The sequence below is a fragment of the Lonchura striata genome, chromosome 4 (assembly GCF_046129695.1).
Source record: "Lonchura striata isolate bLonStr1 chromosome 4, bLonStr1.mat, whole genome shotgun sequence".
Taxonomy (NCBI): Eukaryota; Metazoa; Chordata; class Aves; order Passeriformes; family Estrildidae; genus Lonchura; species Lonchura striata.
This window is the reverse complement of record NC_134606.1, coordinates 72,331,207-72,347,787: the sequence shown is the minus strand read 5'-3', so window position 1 is coordinate 72,347,787 and position 16,581 is coordinate 72,331,207. Positions and strand designations below refer to the sequence as shown.

General features: G+C 51.9%; 3 protein-coding genes across 3 annotated transcripts; all 3 read left to right on the top strand.

The window, feature by feature from the left end:
- The first annotated feature begins 10,130 nt into the window (after nt 1–10,130).
- Nucleotides 10,131–13,002, top strand: LOC110471206 (interleukin-8-like). The gene is made up of 4 exons (XM_031504609.2): nt 10,131–10,197; nt 10,518–10,647; nt 11,170–11,253; nt 12,813–13,002. The coding sequence occupies exons 1-4, from the start codon at nt 10,131–10,133 to the stop codon at nt 13,000–13,002; spliced, it is 471 nt and encodes a 156-aa protein (XP_031360469.2).
- Nucleotides 13,003–13,035: 33 nt separating this feature from the next.
- On the top strand, nt 13,036–13,980 carry LOC110471205 (alveolar macrophage chemotactic factor-like). Its single transcript, XM_031504662.2, has 4 exons — nt 13,036–13,099; nt 13,263–13,392; nt 13,549–13,632; nt 13,717–13,980. The coding sequence occupies exons 1-4, from the start codon at nt 13,036–13,038 to the stop codon at nt 13,739–13,741; spliced, it is 303 nt and encodes a 100-aa protein (XP_031360522.1). The 3' UTR covers nt 13,742–13,980.
- A 290-nt stretch (nt 13,981–14,270) lies between these two features.
- LOC116183590 (C-X-C motif chemokine 2-like) lies at nt 14,271–15,780 on the top strand. The gene is made up of 4 exons (XM_031504661.2): nt 14,271–14,337; nt 14,802–14,937; nt 15,232–15,315; nt 15,428–15,780. Exons 1-4 carry the CDS (start codon nt 14,271–14,273, stop codon nt 15,585–15,587), a joined length of 447 nt encoding a protein of 148 aa, XP_031360521.2. The 3' UTR covers nt 15,588–15,780.
- Nucleotides 15,781–16,581: the final 801 nt, after the last annotated feature.

Genomic DNA, 16,581 nt, shown 5'->3' with positions numbered 1-16,581 from the left:
CCTTGAAAAGTACTGCTCAGGTAGGACTGATGAAGTTCCCAGCAGAGGGGACTTAGGGAGGCTATTTGGATTGCCAGACAGGAGCAGCATTTTCCTCCTGTGTGCGTAGAGGGTGATGTTTCCAGTCCAGGGTGATATTTCCAGATGCACACCTCCATCTAGCTCTACTTTCTGAAGAGATACATGAGCTTCAGAATTCATGTCTTGTACATCTTAGGGTTATCCCAAAGGGAAGACTTTGGATATAAAATACCTAAGCAACACCTGGGTTTTGCAAATGTTAGCTTGAGAAAGCTCCCTTTAGTAAGAGGTTTTTGGAAACAAGCAAGCAAAGGTGTCCTGCCTTCCTGTGGGCTGAATCAAAACAAAGTCAGAATGCTCCTGAACTTCAGGAAGTCTGAAATTCAAATCTCCACTTGGAGCCTGGGCCTGTGTCTTGATTTCCATTTCAGAAGTGGAAATGCCTGCTGTCGATTGGGCCAGACTTTGTGTCTTAAGAGAAAGTTTTGAGCAGACAGATAGAAGGAAAGATCACAAAGTATGAGATGGAGGATCTCTATTTGAACATTTTATCTCTAGTCACAGATACTTTTAGAGCTGACTGGCAGTGCTGGTTGTACATGCAGAGAGAAGGAGCTAGGCTGGAGCGTGATTTCCAGGGGATGGGGGTTTAGGATAAACCATTTTCTATGTCTTACCAAAGCCAGAGAAAGATAGATTCTCTGGGTATATGATTTTGTCATTAAAGGCTTGAAAATAAACTCTTCCAAACACAGTTGGAAAGGTACCTGAGTGTGATAGCTTATTTGAACTTCATGAGAGCATTTCCTTGCCCTCCTGGGGAAAAGGAACCTCCCTGACAGATAAATCATCTGGGACAGAGGTTTTCAAGTGCAGCCTGCAGGGCACTGGAAGCTTGACAAGCCTCTACGTGCAGCCTGTCAGGGGCTTTCTTTTAAACCAAGGCTCTATCTGTGTTTATCTGGAGTATTTATGGCACTGTGGGTGAAGGAGACATGGCCCAGGCCTGGCAGCCCCCTGATGGAGAGGGGGACTCTGAATGGGGCTAATCCTGTGGGAGGGCTTTTCCTAGCAAGAACGTGCTTCAACTTTCTTCAGGTGTGAATAAGGGCAGTTGAGTATTTCTCAGTGCCTACTGAGGGTTGTAATGACTTTTCTGAACTTTGTTTCTGGCTGCATGTCCCAGGTAACCTGCCCCAAAGTGGCTGGAATAGTGAGGAACCACCTCTTTTGCAGTGTGCATCCTCTTTGTCATGGTTAGAGAAAAACAAGCTGTGTGGAAATAAGAACAACTCAGGAAAGTCTGGCTGCAGAGCCCCTTCAGCCCTCAGGGCTGTGTAAAATGGGTCAGTGGAAGTGTGGAAGCAGAATGAAAGGAAAGCCTTGTTAATCCTGGGGTTTTTGGCTCCTTGGGCACAAATTTAATGTTAAACTACTTTCTGACTTCAGGGATTGGCACGTGCTGAAAAGCTTTGCTACAAAGAGGGGAGACAGCAGCAAGGCAAAAATGAAAGGGTACTCCTGTGCCTCTGAAAGCAGCAGTGATTTAGTGACTTTACTAAAACATTTGAGAAGGCATGGCAGAAGCCTTTAGGAAAGGACTCTGAGGGTAAAATGTCAGTAACTTGTCTTCTTCTCATTAGCCCAAATCATTTCCACCTGCCTTCTATCACCAGGTAGATGAGGAGGCAGGGAAAGGAGATTGCCCTCAGGTGGGAATGCTTTGTAAGGAACTGGGCAGAATGGCCGATCCTGGCTGAGCCTAGGTGCAGAGGCTGCCCTTGGAAGGAGATTCCTGCTGCTTGTGGGAGCCCTGAAGAGCACAACCACCTTTGTCAGTAGAGAGGCCTGGGAAGCACAGTGTGGCTCCAGAGGTGACAGGGCTCCTGCTACACTGCTCCTCTCCCAACTACTTCCCTCTGTAAGTACATCCAGTTGTTCTAATTATTTTGCTGTGGTTGTCTGGTGGCTCCTATCAAATTGCAGCAGGAACTTGTTTATTCATAGAGATATGTGCCTTGGCCTCACCTTGTTTCAGGGGCAAGGAGAGCTTTGCCTGCAAGGAAACTCTGTCTGCACAGTGTTTCTCATGACCAGGCAGTACTTTGAAGAACACAGGCTGGATGGTGTCAGTGCAGCTTGTCGTGGAAGCAGTTGAGTTGAAATTCACTCTTTGTTAGAGTTCTGTGCCAGGCAATTTTAAAAATGGTTGAAAAGGGGGTATTAAAGGAAGGGTTTGTTTTCTCTAATGAAGTTGGAATGTGGAGAGCAATTGTTAGCCTGTTGTGAACTTGCAGCAACAGCCTTTTGGGTTTCTTGTGTCTTGTTTCTTCTGGTTTGTTCTTTCTGGGGAGAGGTGTAAGATTTTGTGTGCCTGACCAGTCTTGTCATGTTGGAAGTAGAAGGATAATGGGAGAATGAGTGGAGGAAGGAGCAGAGCCAGGATGCTGCTTTTTCCATGCAAACTTTTCCTTTGTGTTTTTGAACCAGCCTGCCTTTTTCAGTGAAACAGTGTCTACAGAACAGAGGTTTAGGGTTAGGACAGCATTTTTACTTCCATTTTAAATGCTTGTAAGTTGCTGTGGCTGCCTCATCCCTGGAGGTGTCCAAAGCCAGGCTGGATGGGGCCTGGAGCAACATGGGATAGTGGAAGGTGTCCCTGCTCATGGCAGGAGGGTGAAACTGGGTGATATTTAAGTCCCTTCCACCACAAACCAGTCTGTGATTCTATGTTCAAGTGGCTGGAGTGGGCCTCTGTTGGGACCCTGAAATGCAAGAATTTACTCTGGTTACGTGTGCCTCAAAATAATGTTTTTTTCTGTAGGTGTGGCAGAAACGTGGGCTTGAGGTTGGGCAGGAGGGTGACTAACCTTAGGAGAGGCCGGGGAGGGAAGGTGTGAGTGTGCTGCTATTTATGCAAACACCCTGATAGCTCGAGCACTTGAGAAAAGAGTGCAGAAACTGAGGAAAGAGCGCCAGGGAATATCAGCCAGGCAGGGCAAATAGCTGTGGCGTTACCAGCGAGGAGGCGGGACTGATGGCTGACACAGAGGTGCCACCTTCACCTGGATTGCCCCGGTCCGGAGGGGAGGTGGGCAGGGCTGAGAAAACGTGTCAGGAGGAGCCTGGCACGGAAGTGGTGCGGGGCCAGTGATGGGCAGGTGATTTGCTGTCACCTTGGAGCTGCGTGACAGCTGGGACTGGGACTGTGACCTCCTGCATGTCATCACATGTCTGCGGGCATCAAGGCAGGATGCAGCAGCCTTCCTCTCCCTGCCTGGAACAGTGCAGGCACAGTCCTGGGGCTGATACAGCTGGAGTAGCAAAAAATATCTCGATGGCATTTAGCACCGTGACCTTTGAACACTTCCACGGGCTGACCCAAGAGCAGAGACAACACTTTGGGTGAGGCAGGGCTCGATGGAAATGTGCTGTGAATCACTCTCTTGTGTTGCTGTTGGTCTCTCACTGCCAGGCATGTGAATTTGGGACAGATAAACATAATTTCCTTTAGCATGACGAATTCAGCTGGGGAGGGCCCATTGCAGTTGCCTCCAAAGGCTGGATGAGCGTTGAGACAGTAGAATAGACTTAAAACATTGGTTTGCTTTGGCTGTAATTTCCCAAATACTAAAATTCCTAGCAAAATTGAAGATGTTTGGCTTGGAAATGCATTTTATCCACACTCCCTGCAAAGCTCTGTGCTCTCTGAAGCAGCTGAATGCCCTCTAGTGCCATGGGGTGGCTTTCCCAGTATCACTCCCCTCCAGCTGGAATGATAACCAGCCATACCAGATGGGAAAAACCAGGCTCAGGGTGGCTGGGACATAACTGTCAGACAGGCTGGTTATATCTGCCACTCTCCAGGGCTGCGTGCTTCCTGGGAGGCAGCTTGCATGAACCCTGGGGAAAACGCTGCCCCTTGGCACAGGCTCTCCATTCTTCATCTTTGCTCTCTGGAGCTCTGACACTGCAGCCTGGCACCCGTGTTACCTCTTAGTGTGAATAAAAAACTCCAGGAGAAGTCAGCAAAGGTGTTTGCCCTGTGCTCCCCTAAACTTGGATCCCACTGTTGCTCCTCTTTGGGATTCAGTAGAGGCATCCCTGTGTGCTCTGCCAGGATTTAACCACGAGCAGGGTGGGATCACACCCTCAAGAGACAGAAGCAGGCAGCCTGTGCTCTGCTTGTCCAGCTGCTCCCAGTGGGAATCCCCAGCCGTTGTGTGTCTGGGCTTGGGTGGCACTTAACAGCTTCCAGCTGTTCCCAGATGTGCAGTTGAACAGTCTCAAGCTCCTGTCTCAGTTTAGCATTGCTTAACCTCCAGATTCCAGCTGGGAATAGGGCCAGGGCACACATGCTGGAAAGGCAGGGCACATCAGCCTGCATCCTCATGCCTCTGGCAAAACTCGAGGTATGCTAACAACTTGTCTCTGGCGTTGGGAAAGCGGGAGTGATGTGGATTTCATCCAGTCCCCCGGGCACTCAGGAGGAAGCAGGCAGCTCTCTGTGCTCCTCAGCTTTGAGGGTGATCCATGCAGCAATCTTCCTCAAGGTCCCTTTACATTGCTGCAGGGTCTGACCTGCATTTCTGGATTTCCAGGATGCCTCCATGCCTCTCCCCACCCATAAACCTCCCCTAAACTCTGCTTTGCAGCAGAACATCAAGACAAGCCAGTTCTTCTACTGCTCTTGCCTGGGAATTGAGCAAAGAGCACCAACCTATGTGTTTTGGGAGAGGAGGAAGCCCTTCTTTGATTTCAGCTCTTGCTGAAATCTGTCTGTCCTTCCCCCGGTCTGAGTTCTGGTGGTTCAGAAATGCTTCTGAAAACTGCCTTTCAGGGAAAAAAAAAAAAAAATAGTACCTACAAAGATGTCCGTTCCTTTTTTTCTGTCCAGCTTGGATTGTGATCCTCTGCCTGGGATCCGGGTGCTTGGGCAGATGGTTTTTCCTTGCCCGTCTGCTCTCCGTGGCAGTGGTGTCTGCTGCTCTCTAGTGGTCCCAGCTGTGAGCCTGCATGCGCTGCAGAACGAGAACCTAGGTGGTGGTTTTATCTATATATTTATGTATGTTTTAAATTTATTTTTACACAGCATCCTCCTGCCACGGCAAGTCTAAACCTTAAACCTCCCACGTTCCCCCAGCCCTAACCTGCAGGCAAGAGGAAAGTCCCTCATTTTGTTGTGCTTGGGTTGTGTTGGGGGAACATCTTTCCAAGTGCCTTCTTGTACTCCACATGGCCAGAACTGGCGGGTGAAATGCTCCCTCCTGGCTGCCCCAAACACCACGGAAATGTGGGGTATGGAAGGGAGGGGAGATACAGAACATTCCTGAAGCTGTTCGAGTATCTAACCCAAGGCTGTGCCCTGTGACAGATTTGAGTCTTTAGGCCTTACTGGTTTTCAGGGTGTGTGTGGTGAGTGGGTGAGTGACAGGCGAGATAAAAGATGAGCAAAGATCAAAGCGGGTTTCATGGTTTTTATGGCTTTGTGCTTCTTGGTTTCACTTTCATGTGTCTCCCGGAGCTTTTCTTCTCTCTCTGGGCGCTGCCCTTTCATCTCCCTCCTCCTTTCCACCTGGCAGGGCGGGGCTTGGTGACCTCCCAGCCTGGGGCACGACTTGTGTGCTCGAGCAGCCTTTCTTTCAGCCCCCAAAAAATCTGGGCAATGTCAGGTTAAAATCAGGTCCTTTTAGCCCAAGACAACTCCTTTCAGTATCAATTCTTGCAGCTGCCGAGATTTACGTCCTTTGCAGAAGTTGGGCTGGAGTTTCTCTGTCTCTTCTGGCAGCATCTCCGGGTGTGAGTGCTGATTCAGGGATGCTGGTTCCAGGAGAAAAGTTGACAAGGGGCTTTCCAAAAGGAGGGCTGCTCATTTCATTGGTATTGCAGCTTCCTTCTCATTGAAGAACTGGATTTCCCCTCCTTGCTACGTGCACTTCTACTTGCTGCTGGACAACAGTTGCTCTTGGCTTGGTTGGTTTTTTTCCTAATATAAAAATCTCTACTGCTATGGTGGCTTGTGGGTGAAATGTGGGGGAAGCATCTTCCCCAGGGGAAACATGTGGGGAAGCACTTGGCAAGAAGAGGAGGGGTCTCAAAACATTAAATGGACATTAATAAAAATAGCAGCCCTGGGTGTAAGCCCAGGATGCATGGTTGAGTTTGGGTCCATTCCTGGTGTGTTTTTACCCTTGTGTGTGGTTGAGGAGAAACACCGTTTTCCATGGATGGCCTGCTGTCTTCTGACTTAACCAGTAGAAAATGGGCCAAGGCCATATTAAGCTCTAGGAGAAATAATAGTTATGGGTTATTCTGCAAGTAATGTGGAGACAACTAAATTATGGGCTCAACTGAAATGGAAACCACGGATAATTGGAAAAATATAAAATGCTTAACTAAACTCTAACCAAACTTGTTAGCTGCATTTATCAAGATGTCAAACTTCAAGGGGAAGGGGAGGAGACTTTGCCATAACACTCCTGAAAAGCCAGGGCTCTTGCCAAGTGTTTGCCTGACTGTGCTGCCCAAATAGGAATAACTCAGCTTCAGCAACGGCAGCCTTGGAGCTCAGCAGAAACTTCCCAGCTCGTGAAGCTGGAACGTAGCTGGAGGAGTTTCCAGAGCGTGTTTTGGTTGTGTGAATAGACCTGAAGTGCTTCTTCACTAGCCCCAGAAGGAAGTGCCTTCCTCCAGCTGCTGGGGATGTGCAGAATGCCAGCTGACACGAGGGCAGCAGGGCCGAGTCGCCAGACACAGCTCACTTAGAACACCCCCAGCTGCTGTCCCTTGGCTCCCTCCTGGCACAGGATGAAGGTTTCCCTCCTCATCCCTTTTGCTCCATGGCCAGGGTTGAGCCCTCGCTGTCCCATGGTGCCCCGATGCAAATGGCCAACGGCGCCCGCGGGCTCGGTGGCACCTGCGGCGTCTAGACCGGTTCCTGTGCCCACATGCAAATGTGTGGGGAGGGTGCCGGGCCACACGGTCCCAGTGACACTTTCTGGGAAAGTCCTCGCCTCCCATTCCTGCCTCACGTCCTCCGTGCCAGGCAGAAGGGCTGCTGAGGAATAATGGCGCTGCTCTGTTCGGCGTTGGGTTCGTTTTGGAGTGACTCAGGCTGGAAATGAGTGGAGAGCTCTGGAGCAGCGTGGGGGTGCTGGGGTGCTCCCCACGGTGCTTTTCTAACAGCAGGGACAAGCTGGCACAGAAGTCTGGGGGTTTTCTCCTGCGCTTGCTTGGAGCCATTTGCATCTCTGGGGTGGCTGGGACTTCCCAGAAACTGTCCCCGCCGTGGGGCTGCTATTTTTGTATGGCTGTCCCTTCAGCAGAATGCTGCTCCCCAGAGGTCCCCAAGATGGGCTGGGGAGGCAGGAATGTTGGATTTAGGTTTCTTAAAAGTCGCCTTTAATTTCTCTTGTTCTTGCTCCCAGCCTTTCTCCATCTTCCTTATCCAATCCCTTTCAAAGCTCCCTCTTACCATATTCCCTTCTTTAGCCCTTAGCTCACCAAATACTTCTAAAGATGCCAGAGCAGGTTTCTCACCTGCTTGCAGAGGAGTCGTGACACCACTCTGCTGTCTCTAAAAATGGACCAAACCCACAATTTTGTCCCTTTGCATCAGCAGCAAGTCGTGCATCTTCACTTGAAGACGAAAAGTAAGAGTGAGCTCGATGTGTTGTTCACCCAACCTAATTTTGGACCGATTTCGTTAGGTTTTGTCTAATTCTGGTGCTCTCACATTGACACTGAAGTATGTGTGGGTTTCAGGTTTCTCGGGTTTCGGCAGGAAGCATCTTTATCTTTGAGGCAGGTGATGGACCACAAGCCACAGTGGTGAAGATTCACTGCAGTTGGGGTTTTTGGGGGATAAAAACAAACACAGTTTTGTTTTTTTTCTCTCCTGCAAATGAGTTGTGGGCAAAGGAGAGGTAAGCTGAAAAATCACTTTCTCTCAAGTGATTCTCTTTGAGATGTTTGTTTGCTGCAGATGTTTGTGATGCAGCCTCTTGTGAATCTTCCCTGAAGGGCTGGAGAGCCACATCTCCTTGGCACTGATGTCAGGGCTGGGTTTTTGCCCATCCTGGTAAACATGGGAAAGGTTTTCCATGTTGCCTTTAGGTGCTGCTTGCACCACTGTTTTTTGGAGTTCTCTGATTTAGGTACCACAGGAAGGATTAAAAAGTATTACAGGTGTAAAATACATTACAAAAATCCAATAAGAATTAGATAAAATATTACTAAAATCAAAGTCTTGCCTGCACAGGGGCAGAAACAGAGAAGCTGTGAGGGTGTTTTGGATGTGTTTCAGTTGAGGCTGGCCTGGATGACACCACACATCCCTACTTGTGGGCCACTCTTCCAAATTCCTGGCATCCAGGAAGCAGTCAGCTTAACTGCAGTCAGGGCTCACATCCTCACCCTGCTTCTCCCTTTGCAAAATTACCACTCATGGTGCAGAAATATCAGCCACGACTGCGGCTTTTCCTTCTGAGAAACCAGCCCAGTTCATCAGTACACCTTTCTCATCCATCACAGCACCGTGGCTGCTGCCCAGCCCACTCAGAGACCTCAAAATCCATCCAGCTGATGCTTCTGTAGCTCTTGCTTCTTTCCAGGGCAGGCAGGAGGTGGATACCTGCCCACAAATCATCTTGGTCCATCCATTGCATGTGTCCAGGGATAATAATTTTCTTTTCTTGTACCAATTTCATTAAGCACTGCCAGGAATGTTGTTGGATTCCTCCAGTCCTGGAAGAGCAGCAGCTGAATGCTGCAGCTCCATCTTTTCTGGGGAAAATTGCTTTCACTTGTTTTTTCCCAGCTCTAAAAAGCAGGATAGTTTTGTAGTCAGGAACTTTAGAAAGATTTTCAGATGTCTTTTAAGCCTCCGCAGCATTTTGCATAGATGAGCAGTCACCTCCCTGATAAATTGCTACCTTTCCCATCATTTTTTTCCAAGAGACTCCTGCCCAAGAGCCAACCCAGCAAAACTAGTCCTTGGTTGTGTTCCTTCTAATAATTCTCTGCAAGGAAGTTGAAAACTCTGAAAGGGTTAAACAAAACCCAGTTTTAAGGCCATCTGCTCTTCCATTGCTGTGACAGCAAGGCACCCATTCTTTCCCATTTCTTTTTAGGACTTTGGGAATAGCTTATGAAAATTGTCCCAGGCTTCTCTGTGACCCTGCTGTACAGGGAGTTAAACTCCCCAATCATCTCTTGGACAAGCACTTCACAAGACTTTTGGACCTATGTCAGAGGAAAAAAACAAGGTTTTCAAAGCGAGATGCGTAGCTTGAGTTTGAGTGGAAGACTTTTTTTTTATATTTACTATTTTGGTAATAACTATATAAAATGCTGATGTGATTTGAAAGCTCCAAATTACAACATTATCACACAACCACATCTCTTTTCTTCTGCCCTCTTCCTTCCTCCTTGCCTCACCACATATCCCCTTCCCCTTTTGCTTCCCGACTGGTGAGTTTGCCGAATTTATTTAGGGCAAAGCTCCCATCCCACCAACACCCAAGGGCACAGGGTGCTCCTGTGGCCATCCTGGGTGAGTTACTCACCCAGCCAAGTGTGAAATTGGAAATATTTGAGTGCAAGCATGAAAGAGGGAGATCATGGTTGTTTTTCCGTGGCACGGCGTGAGGTGTTTTTGCTGATGAGAGGGGCAGTAAAAATAGCGTGGGGAAAAGATAGCCCCAAGAAAGAAATATGTAAATGTCCGAGTATGCTAAAAAACCCCCCTGCTTAGTCAGGGGCTTGCACTCTGCTTTCATTCTGGGCTTTTTTTTGTGGCTCAGGGGTAAATGCTCAAGGGAATGAAGGGTGATGTGGGTGACAGGGCATGGGGGAGATGTGTGGGGAATCCAAACATCGCACTGTGTCTCAGTGGCTGGTTTTAGTTAAAAATATTGACCACTGAGCTTCTGAGCAGGCTGAGGGGGAGCATCTGAGAAATGACATCACCTCTGTCTGTGCTCTGCTGGCCGGGTGTGACTGCTGAGGTGTGAATTCTGTGCCTTGGGAGCAGTGACCCTCCCTGATAAATAGGGCTGTTGGTGTGCCTGGTCCCGCAGAGCATCAGCGGGGCTGAGCCTTCCCTGAGGATGGGAGCCCCCCTGCTCCCCTGGCTGCTGCTGCTGCTGCTGGTGATGTCCCACTCTGCCCATGCAGGTGAGCTTCAGGTGCCTTTGCGGGCATGATCCTGTGCCTGGAGTGACTGGGGAACCTGGGATCCTGCTGCCTGCTTAGCTGAGGGCTTGCCTTGTTGTTGGCCAGGGAAAAAGCACAGCCATCCTTTGCAGGGCTCTGGTTCAGTTTTTGGGAGCTGTGTGGGAGCAGGGAACCGAAGTAGAGGCACAGGTGGAAGCCTCTCACCGTGGTCCCTGCTGTGCTGTCACTGAAAACACGGGAAGGGGAACTCCCTTTGGCTCCTGGAGATGCTGCATCCCTGTCAGCACAGCTTGTGAGCTGCCACCTTCTCTCTCTCTCAGCCATCCTGGAGGTGAACGGGAACCTGAGCTGTAGGTGTGCCAAGACAACCTCGGAATACATCAGTCCTAAGAAATACGAGAGCATTGAGATAAGGCCCGTGGGCAGCAGCTGCAGGCGCATGGAGATCATGTAAGTGCCGTGGGCTCTGCTGCTGCCACCATCCCGCTTCTCTGCCGCCTTGCTGGAAACGAAACCTTTCCAAAAATGCCGCCTGCTTACTTGCTGAAAAACATCAGGTGCAGAAATGCAGGTCCCCAGGGCCTAAAGGAATCTCTCCAGCAGGGGAAAGCCTGGTTTCCTCGAGCTGGAGCAGGGGTGTTTGCAGCCTGGAGGAAGCACTTCAGAAACTGAGGCAGCATGAACCATAACAAATTTTCCTAGATTTTTCTAGCTGTTCAGTGTTGATACATTTACAAATCTCCAGAAAAACTTGTCTTTGAGCACTGTTCTGGGCTTCAGGTCTCCTGCTCCACCTAGGAATGTTGTTGAGTCTTGCTTGTTTCCCAGCCATGCTGTGGCTTTCTCTCTCTGCAGCTTTCTACAATTATTGGTGCTATGAGCAAAAGTTGAATCTTCCCCATCAGCTCTGACTGCTTGAGTCCCTGCCTTTGGAGGGGACAGGAATGCTCAGGAACTCTCCTTGCGTTTCAGAATTAAATTAAGAACCTCAGGGAAGGTGTGTGTGAATCCCGAAGCCCCCTGGGTGAAGAAGCTGCTGAAGCGCATTGCCAGCACGTAAGTTGTTGGATGGAAACTCATTTGGCTCAGGAGTCCCTGGACAGCATCCCAGCACATCCATGGTTCTGAGAAGCTCTCATGGGCCCAGGAGAGCTGCTGCTGTCCAAAGGACCCACTTTCAAAGCAATGAGGGGCAACACTTTGCTGTGCAAAGCAGTGTTCAGCCCCCAACGTGACCCATCTGTGGGTCATGTTAGCCCTGGCTTGCACACTGTAAGTGCTGCACTTAGAGTTTGGGGGAAAAACATGAAGGGAGAGGTGGCAGGAGCAGGGTTTGCTCGTGGCAGGTGCAGTAGGGTGTTGATGCTGGGAAAGCTGCCCTTCTTGGCCGTGCCTGTGCTGGGTTTGTGGCCATCCTGGCGACTGATGCCCGCCCTGGGGAAACGGCAGTGACTTCCCTCGGCTAGGGCAGGAGCTTCCTCTCCTGGAGCCGCTTTTCTCTGTGTTCACACGTTTCTCCTCCTTCTGCTTTTCACAGGAAGAAAAAATAGGTTTCCTGCTAAGGAAGTTGGTGCCCAGAGCCCTGGGGTGGCCTGGTGGATGATGCCCAGGTGTGCAGACCTGGCTGCTCCTCATTTGATCCTCTCTTCCTCCCCTTCCTGAAAGTCCCACGTCTGGCTCTGGTGGCAGTGGCTGTGGGGAGGGTAGCTCACTGCTGGCCTCAGCCCCGTGGCAGGTTTGTGGCGGGGGTTCTCCCCTGCTCTTGGTCCCTGGATCAGCGTGAATATGAATCCTTCATTTATTTAGTTGCCTGTGGACTGCAAAACTGTTCCTTCTCAGGGGCTGCTCCTGCTTCTTTAGGAATGACTTTGTGTCTTTTTCCATGTGAAGTGCTCAGCAACAGAGTGTGTGTCTGAGGGTTGTGTGGCATGTCCTGTTCCAGAAGCTCAAGTCCAATAAAATTCAGGATTTTTCTTTCTGTTGTATTTTCCATGGATCTCCTAGCTTTGAAGCTATGTATGACATAGAATCATAGCTTGGATTAGAAGTGACCTCAAAGCCCATCCAGTCCCACCCCCTGCCATGAGAAGGGACATCTTCCACTATCACAGGTTGTTCCACGTCCTGTCCAGCCTGGCATTGGACACCTCCAGGGATACAGGGGCAGCCACAGCTTCTCTTTGCCAGGGCCTCGCACCCTCTCAGGGAAGTATTCCCCCCACTATCCTATCTAGCCTTTCCCTCTTGTTAGGAGTCCTTTCCATCATAACCTGTTATTTTCCCCTGGTGGTGATTTGAGGGCACGATATTGGTGGTAGGGAGATGGGACAATCCAGCCCAAGTGCCTCACATCCAAGTGATGGTGCTGGGATTTACAGGTGGTTGTAAGGCTTTACAAACCAGTCCAGGCTAGTAAGGAAATATGTCGGGAATGGGGTGTGAGGTCACTTGGCAGAATTTTGGGGTAAAAAAAAAATCAAGTGTCACCAGGGCACTGCTGGGCTGTGCCTTGCAGGGGGGCAAGGTGTTTGTAGGAGAAATGAGTAATTCCTGATGATGCAGGACAGAAAAGCACCCCAGAAAACCTCCGGGTTCATGAGGCTGTGTGCACTAAGAAGGAAGTTGGAGGAAACGACCGAGAAAGGAAGGGGAAAGCAGAGCCGGTTTCGGGAAGCCGGGCCCCCTGCCAAGCCCCAAGCCGAGTTTTATCGGCAGCGCTGCCAACTCAGCGACAGGGGTCGGGCAAAACCGCGACCCCGGGGCCTCCCGTGCCGCCTCACTTCTCCTATTTCCCGGCTCAAATAGAGGGATGCTGCGGCGCCCGGGGCTGGGGCCGGCATGGCTGTGCGGGCAGCCCTGCTGCTGGCGCTGCTGCTGCTGTCCCAGCGCCCCGGGGACGCAGGTGAGCCTCCCCTGCCCCCGCCGGTGGCCTTGGGGGTTGTGGGGGCTGTGAGGCTCTCCGGGTTTGGGCTGGGTGATCCTGGTGGGACGTGGCAGGAGATGCGTTGCCCGGGGAGGGTTTTGGGGTGATGCACGATATGAGCCATGGCCGTGCGCCCCTCCAGCAATCCTGGAAGCCAACGGCAACCTGAGCTGCCGCTGCCTCAAGAGCACCCGAGCCTTCATCCCGCCGGAGAGGTACAGCAGCATCGAGGTGTGGCCCGTGGGGAGCAGCTGCCGGCGCCCCGAGGTGGTGTAAGTGGCTCCCGGGGATGCGCGCCCTCTGCCCCGGCCGTCCTCCCTGACCTGCTTCGCTTTCGTGCTCATTCTCCTTGCGAGAAGGGTGGGAGGCTCTGCAGGAGTGTCTGCAGGAGGGGAAGTGACGTGTCTGAAATGCCGCGTGTTTCCTAGGATTAAGCTAAAGAGCCTGAAGAGGGTCTGCGTGGATCCTGACACCCCTTGGATGAAGAAACTCTTGCAGGACCTCCCTCACCTGTAAGCTCTTCTTTCCCCCTGAGCACCAGGGGCATCCCGTGGGAGCCTGTCTTCACACATTCCTCCCCCTTCTGCTTTTGGCAGGAGGAAGAAAAAGGCTCCCCGCTGAGGAAGCTGCCAGCCGAGGCACGGCCAGATGTGCTGGGCCCAAAACTGCCTCCCTTCCCCATCCTGCTGTTGCCTTAGCCCAGTCCAGAGGGGAGCATGCTGCTGCCTGAGCCCCTTTTAATGCCTTTAAACCCTTAAAAATGCCCATCCCTGCTTCCAGCCTCTCCCATCCCTTAGCCATGCACTGGGTGTCCCTTTTGGGCATGGCTCAGCAGGCCCAATAAAGGTGGCAGCCCTCTCTCACTGTCCCTTGCCTCCCTTCATATGGCGTGCTTGGGGTGGGAGGCATGGGGGGCACCAGCCTTTGGCCAAAATCACGGCAGGTTTGAGGAGGTGGCCGCAGCATTTCCTGCTTTTTTTGGCTGGCCACGTGCAGCCGGGGGGGAAGCGAGGGCAGGGAAGTTGAGGCGTGGGGCTGCCCCTTTGTCCTGCCCCTCCGGCGCTTCCCAGCCCGGAGGGGTTGTGGAATCCCCCCTGGGCCAGGGGCTGGCTATAAAGCAGCCCTGGCCAGCTCGGGGCGGGCGGGGAGGATGCGGCTGCTGCCGGCCCTGGCGCTGGCCCTGCTGCTGCTCCTGAGCAGCTCGGTGCCGGCGGGCGGTGAGTCCCTTTGGGTGTCTGTCCATCCGTGGCCCCTCCAGACGCCTGGACAGGGGCATTGGGTGTCCCAGATGGGGCTGAGCGTGGGTTTTATCTACTCAGCTTTCAGTTTTGGTTCTTGCCTATCTCTGAGCTTGTCTTTTAAACCCTGTGGCTAAGCTGGAGGGGTGGATTTGCCTCGTGGGTTTCAGCCGCTTCCCTTTCAGACCCCCATAAAATTCGAGTGCTTGGTGGGTGGGCAATGGGTTTAGTTCATAAAATGTTGGTTAAGTTTTCCAACCCTGCAGCTAAACCCCTTCCATGTACAGGAAAAGAAGCTTTGAGGCTGTGCTGGGAGGGATGGACCCTGCTGCAAACCCCGTGAACAGCAGCCCGTGGGTGTCAGGGATAGGATGGGATAGTGGGGAGGGGGATAGCGTCCCCACGGGGGGCCGAGACCTGTTGTGGGCTGCCCTGGGGCACAGGTGTGTCGCTGGAGAGCCTGCTGACCAACATGAGGTGCAAGTGCATCAGATCCACCGCCCACGTCATCAACCTGGGGCTGATCCTCACCATCGACGTGACCCCGCCGGGCATTCACTGCAGGAGGAAGGAGGTCATGTAAGCACAAAGCCTGGAAACCAGTCCTTGCTAATTGCTTTTTTGAGTAGTGCTGCAAAAGTACACGGAGGGGGGAAGCCCACAAATATTGGGGTGAATCTTGCTTCCCAGTTTCAAGTGGGTTTCTCCCTGCATGGCTCAGGGTGCTAAGGTCAAGGCCCCAAACTTGCACGTCTGTGTTGCCCAGGGTTTGTATCCATGCTGAGGGAGCATGGAGGTTTGGTTTTCTCTGTGGGTAAGAAAAGCTTCGGGGAAGGGACGTGCATGGGGCTGAGGGGCCTCATGGCCTTGCAGCCTCACCCTAAAGAAGAACAAGCGTGTGTGCGTGACCCCCGAGGCACCCTGGATCCAGCTGCTCATCCACAAGCTGATGCAGAGGTACATGATTCCCGGAGGCTGGAAAACACCTGGCATCCCTGACACCTTGGCAAGACCATCCCTTCTCCCTGACCCACCCGGTTTCCTTTCTTCCCTCCCACAAAATCTGCAGGGACGGCACCAAAAAAGCGTTGCCGCGACCACGGCGGGAAGCACCGTGCTGCTGGCCCCCTTGGAGACCCCCCACCCCATCCCTCTCACTGGCCAGATCCCAGGAATCCACCGTTCTGAATTCCTCGTGGGACAGCAGTGACACAACCCCCCTGCCCTGAGACACGCTGGGTTGAGTGACACAACGCTGGTGCTTCCTCTGCTCCCGGCGTTTTGGCAGGGGCAGGAGCCTTTCCCTGCTTTCCCCTCAGGCACCTGCTGCTTCCTTCCCTTTTGGGTGCCTGTGCTGTTCCTGCACGCAACCACAGCCCATCCTGGGTGCTGCCAATAAAAGGATGAATGTGCTCCCCCCTGGCCCCGGCTGTGGCAGCTCTTTCTGCCTAGATCTGTGTAAAAATTGGGATTTTTGGAGTGGGGACTTAGGCTGGGCTGTGGCATGGGGTGCTCCAAGATTTGGTGCCTTTTCCTGGCGGCTCCTGGCAGGAGCAAGTAATTGCAGGAGTTGGATAGGGTTTGCTACTGCTCTGGGCTGTGGAAATACAGGAGTGGGCAATTTCCCAGTGTCTGGCTGAGGCTTTCTGTGGAGTCCCATTTCCCAGCCTGGCACAGCAATCCGCGTGCCATGGCCACGTGGACTGAGGTGACACAGGTGTGACTCGGGACCCCTTGAAGGATTATCCCTGTTTACAATCTGCCTTGGCCATTCTGGGAGGAGGTGTTTAAAGTCTAGGAATCAAATCCATTTGTGTTGCCCACCCACCCCCACTGGATGCCCTGGGCAGTGGCAAGTTGGGAAACACCCACCCAAGCTCTGTATCCCCCTCCTTCCTGCCCTGTGCCCCTCAGGAAGGATAAGAATGGTTGCAAAAGGACTATTTGTTGACTCCAGAAGGATGTGGAAGTGCACGGTGGATATTTAGCCCTAGCCATTGTGGGTGAGCAATATCCCATCTCCACAGTGAGCAAGTTCTTTTAAAAAAAGGTAATTTTTAAAGGGAAGGGAGATGTAGTTCAGGGGTTTGATGACCTCCCTTTCCCCAGCTGCCCAAAGATCCAGGGCAAGCAGTTTCCTCTTGCCAGAGCCCCACACGCTCTCAAATGTGAAGCAAAGCTGCTATTCCCATGAAGCAGGGCGTAAATCCCCCTAAAACTGAA

Bases quoted from the DNA above. Each gene is read 5' to 3' on its own strand.
- LOC110471206 (XM_031504609.2), top strand. From the start codon at position 10,131: ATGGGAGCCCCCCTGCTCCCCTGGCTGCTGCTGCTGCTGCTGGTGATG. The intron at 10,198-10,517 runs GTGAGCTTCAGG...TCTCTCTCTCAG, and splicing joins GTCCCACTCTGCCCATGCAG to CCATCCTGGAGGTGAACGGG. The intron at 11,254-12,812 runs GTAAGTTGTTGG...GTGTGCACTAAG, and splicing joins CTGAAGCGCATTGCCAGCAC to AAGGAAGTTGGAGGAAACGA.
- LOC110471205 (XM_031504662.2), top strand. From the start codon at position 13,036: ATGGCTGTGCGGGCAGCCCTGCTGCTGGCGCTGCTGCTGCTGTCCCAG. The intron at 13,100-13,262 runs GTGAGCCTCCCC...GCGCCCCTCCAG, and splicing joins CCAGCGCCCCGGGGACGCAG to CAATCCTGGAAGCCAACGGC. The intron at 13,633-13,716 runs GTAAGCTCTTCT...TGCTTTTGGCAG, and splicing joins TTGCAGGACCTCCCTCACCT to GAGGAAGAAAAAGGCTCCCC.
- LOC116183590 (XM_031504661.2), top strand. From the start codon at position 14,271: ATGCGGCTGCTGCCGGCCCTGGCGCTGGCCCTGCTGCTGCTCCTGAGC. The intron at 14,338-14,801 runs GTGAGTCCCTTT...CCTGGGGCACAG, and splicing joins CAGCTCGGTGCCGGCGGGCG to GTGTGTCGCTGGAGAGCCTG. The intron at 15,316-15,427 runs GTACATGATTCC...CAAAATCTGCAG, and splicing joins ATCCACAAGCTGATGCAGAG to GGACGGCACCAAAAAAGCGT.